Source organism: Chiloscyllium plagiosum, chromosome 5 (assembly GCF_004010195.1).
Source record: "Chiloscyllium plagiosum isolate BGI_BamShark_2017 chromosome 5, ASM401019v2, whole genome shotgun sequence".
In the NCBI taxonomy this organism is placed as follows: domain Eukaryota; kingdom Metazoa; phylum Chordata; class Chondrichthyes; order Orectolobiformes; family Hemiscylliidae; genus Chiloscyllium; species Chiloscyllium plagiosum.
Window position 1 is genome coordinate 116446173 of NC_057714.1, and position 4479 is coordinate 116450651.

Consider the following 4479-nt stretch of genomic DNA (forward strand, 5'->3'; position numbering starts at 1 on the left):
GTTCGGCCGCATTTAGAATACTGTGTACAGTTCTGGGCACCACATTACCAAAAGGATGTGGACGCTTTGGAGAGGGTGCAGAGAAGGTTTAGTTTAGATGTTTAGATTACTTACAGTGCGGAAACAGGCCCTTCGGCCCAACAAGTCCACACCGACTCTCCAAAGAGCAACCCACCCAGCCCATTCCCCTACATTCACCCCTTCACTTAACACTACGGGCAATTTAGCACGGCCAATTCATCTGACCCGCACATTTTTTGGATTGTGGGAAGAAACTGGAGCACCCGGAGGAAACCCACCGCAGACACGGGGAGAATGTGCAAACTCCACACAGACAGTTGCCTGAGGTGGGAATTGAACCCGGGTCTCTGGCGCTGTGGGGCAGCACGGTGCCATCTTTGGTACCAAGGTACCTGGGTACAAAAAACTCAGGTATGCAGCAGTAAAACAAAGAACATTTTATAAATGTAAGCATTACCTTCACAGAATAGGTAGAAACATAAAGAAATAAGGTAATAGTTAACAATAATGTCCTTCTTAATATAAACTAGAAAAGTAAAGGAGTAAAGTTGAACAGTCTCTGATGATCCCTCTGTTTAGCTCACTATGTGGGAAACCTCAGCACCTGCCAGACCCAACACACATCCTGGCTCTCTGTCAGTTTGTGATCGATGTCCTTAACTTGCAGCAACTTCAGTGTATCGTGTTGTCACTGGGGTCGTGCTGCCAATCCAGTGGGCGGAACTTGTTCACTGTCCTTTCCAGCTCACCTGTCTCGGCTTCCAGCCTGAGCTGGAGGACCTCTGGCCTTGGTATTCCTGTTGGATTTGCTGCAAACATTTCTCCCTTTGGTTGATGTCTTATTCTCTTGGCCTGGAATATGTCCCACTGCATTGCAGAAGCTCATCTGTTTTTCCATTAGTAGGCGGGAGCAGATGATTGATAGGTGTTACACCACAGCTAATTAACAGCTTCTGCTAATTAACCCAAACACCCAGAAACGCTCACCTCGCCTTGTGATCTGGTAAAGTATGAGAGACAGAGAACTCCCAAATTCCACAATTTAAAGAAAAAAAATCAATTTATTCTTTAACTCTAAAAGTGAACATTATACAACAACTATTTACAACTCAGAGCCTCCTTTCTCTTAAATGTTTGTTATCTGCCTCTAACTCTACAACAATATATTGTTCTAATATAAACCCGTATTAAAATTACATCAACTTAATTTCAAAACCACACAGTGGCTGTCATCTCTGGTGTCCTTCCTCTTTTGGCTGAGGATCTCCCTGGGTTGTCTTTTGTCTTTTATAGTTACGATGTTTCATATGAAAAAGGTTTCTTTGATAGAGAGTGTTATGAATGGCAGTTACTCTCTGTCTAACTTTCAAAATGCCCGCTGCTTTATATCCCAAACATTAGATCGTCTCATTGGTTCGATGTTGGCAAAAACAATAAATTCAAAATCGATTGGGTTTTAGTATCCCTGGGCATAATTTAAACTGATTGGTTAAATTCGAATTATTGTAAAAATAGCAACCAACTGAGGTATTTACTTCATAGCCAAATGTTACATAGTTTCAATTTTTCCGTATACTGTTAGACTGCTAGCTAGCCATATACTACGTGCTTGTAAGCTCTCAGCGCAAAACAGCATTCACTCTCTGTTAAAAGTACAGTACGCATCTTCAACTTCATAACAAAGCTCAGGTCTTTTGCATGTTCAATAGCTTGAGATTACGTTTCTCCTCTCTCAGTAAACGTGTTCTCACAGCAGGATCGTGCATGTTTAAGAAAATTCTTTCTCTGAGGAGATAATCTTTTAGTTGGCCAAGCTCAAATGGTTCAGCTCTATAATTCAATGTAGGAACATTCTGATTAAAAGTTCCCCTCGCCCCCTTGAATGTTCAAAACATCCCGTTTCTCAGTAACATTATTGGTGGGCTCAAAGTGTGTCTTGAAAACGAGACCGTTTTTGTTTTCAGTTCTTCCTCGTTGCTTTTATCAGTAGGCACCCCTCCTGCAGTTCTGAAAACCCATGTATTTTCATCTGCACCCCTGCTGTTGCATTCCTAAGGGATGTGAGTTAATTAATGGCTGCTCCAGAGGCACTTACAGGGGAGGGGGAGGTCACATGACTACAGTAAGCCAGTCACTACACAAAGTACAACAGCATTCGAAGGATCTGATTTGATTTATTATTGTTGCATGTACCGAGAAACAGTGAAAAGTATTGTTTTGCATTCTAACCAAACAAATCGTACTTTACATAACTACATCAGGCTAATAGAACAATTGCAGAATATAGTGTTACACTACAGAGAAGATGCAGAAAAAGATCAACTCTAATATATGAGAGGTCTGTGCTTGGATCTGTTGGCACATGATTTCAAATTTTTGTATCTTCTCCCTGATGGAAGAGGGTGGGAGAGAGTATAACCAAGGTGGGAGCGGTCTTAGATGATGATAGTTGCCTTCCTGAGGTAGCAGGAAGCGTAGACACACTGTAGACTGGTTTGTGTGATGGACTGGGTTGTGTTCACAACTCTCTGTAATTTCTTATGGTCTTGGCCAGAGAGTTGCCACACCAGGTTGTGATGTATCCAGATAGGATGCTTTCTATGGTGCATCTAGAAAAATTGTAAAGGTTATTGTGGACATGCTGAATTTCCTTAGCCTCCTGAGGAAGTAGAGGCATTGGTGTGCCTTCTGGACAGAAGCATTTCTATAGTCAGTCACCCTGGGTCCTTTAATAGCCTGTGTTGTGCCTGAAAAACGGTCATGTTTCCAATGGAAATTCACAGTACTTTTTTTCCCTCTCATCTACCAGCAGACTCTGAGACCTGCATCTGGAGGGCCAGAGGTGAATTTTGTTTCTCTGTGTGAAAAGTGGCTTTTTCAGGTGTGCACCCATCTCCAAATGCCTCAGAATCGAACCAATTCCTCTGAGTTTGCGGCCTTCATCTCCTATGCCACCACTTACCCGAGACACTTCATCGCCCTGGTCGACTCATACAGTGTGATGAGGTAGAGAGTGGAGTTGGTCGCTTTTCTTATAAAATATCCACTTGGCACTATCTGTTACTGTGGTGGTCAACCAGTGAGGCACTTCCAACAGTAACTGCGGGGAGAAGGGGGGTTGACTGGCCGACATCTCCTGGAGCTAGGGAAGCTCCTGTCTCAGAGGTCAAAGGTTGAGGAGTTAAGCCGCAAACTGGGGCCTGGGGAACCCCAGTCGAGGGCGTGGGCGTTCTGCACTGCCAGAACTTTCTTGTAGTTTAACCAGAGATTATGGGGCTCCCTTTCCCTGAGGCAGGGTGTTTGAATATATTTAAGATTGTTGGGGGTGGGGGGGAAATAGAGTCCGAGGATCATGGGAAAGTGAGGCCATGATCTTATTGACTGGCGGGGTAGACTCAAAGGGACTGAATGGCCTCCTCCCAGTTCATATGTAGGTGCTGTGCCATCTTTCTGACCTTGGGGATAGATAAATACAAGAATATGCAAATTGGAGGACGGTTTGTTTGTAACATGGTTGACAGGAATTGTGACCGATTGCCTCTTGCTATGCTATCCATTCTAAGAGAGATTCCTGTCACTCCCCCACTGCTAATATTGGAAGGATGGATTTGCAATGTTCTCATTCCTGTCTCCCACCCTTGGAAATGAGATTGGGTATTTTCTAATTTAATTTGGGGTGACTGACTGGTTAGCACTGCTGCCTCACAGTGCCAGGGACCAGGGTTCAATTCCACCCTCAGGTCACTGTCTGTGTGGACATTCTCCCTGTGTCTGCATGGGTTTCCTCCGGGTGCTCCGGTTTCCTCCCAGTCCAAAGATGTGCAGATCAGGTGAATTGGCCATGCTAAATTGCACAAAGTGTTAGGTGCATTAGTCAGCGGTAAATATAGGGTGTGTTATTCTTCGGAGGGTCGGTGTGGACTTGTTGGGCCGAATGTCCTGTTTCCACACTGTAGGCAATCTAATATAATCCAGTCTAATTCGGGGCAGCCCATGAACCAAGAGAGTTTGGAAGATTATCACTGGGACATCATCGATTTCCTCACCCACTTCTATCGATATGTTGGGCCTAGAACCATCAATCCTTGCACTCTTCTCAATGATCAATTTCTACAGAAGCGTGCATTCAGTCCCGTAAACCCCTCCCCAGAGGCAGGATAAGAGGAAGTGCCAGGCTATAAGGAAAGGCAGTAGTGTGGGCTTATTTAAGACTATAAGAAATAGGAACAGGAGTAGACCATTCAGCCCCTCAGGCCTGCTCTGCCGTTCAATAGGATCATGGCTGATCCAACATTCCTCCCGTCCACCTTCCTGCCCTTTCCCCGTAACCCTTGATTCCCAACTAATCAAGAACCTCTCTGTCTCAGCCTTCAATAAACGCAAGGACTCTGCCCCCACAGCTCTCTGTGGTAAAGAGCTCCAGAGACTCTCAACCCTCTGGGTGAAGACATTCCTCCT

At 44.7% G+C, this 4479-nt stretch overlaps 1 protein-coding gene across 1 annotated transcript in view; it reads right to left on the reverse strand.

Annotated features, from left to right (window-relative positions):
• Window positions 1-4479, reverse strand: part of LOC122550337 (ubiquitin carboxyl-terminal hydrolase CYLD-like) — an 86851-nt gene that overhangs the window by 49753 nt on the left and 32619 nt on the right. The window contains exon 11 of the mRNA XM_043691064.1: window positions 1009-1021. Coding sequence (XP_043546999.1) covers window positions 1009-1021 — 13 coding nt within the window. The remainder of the gene's footprint in view (window positions 1-1008; window positions 1022-4479) is intronic.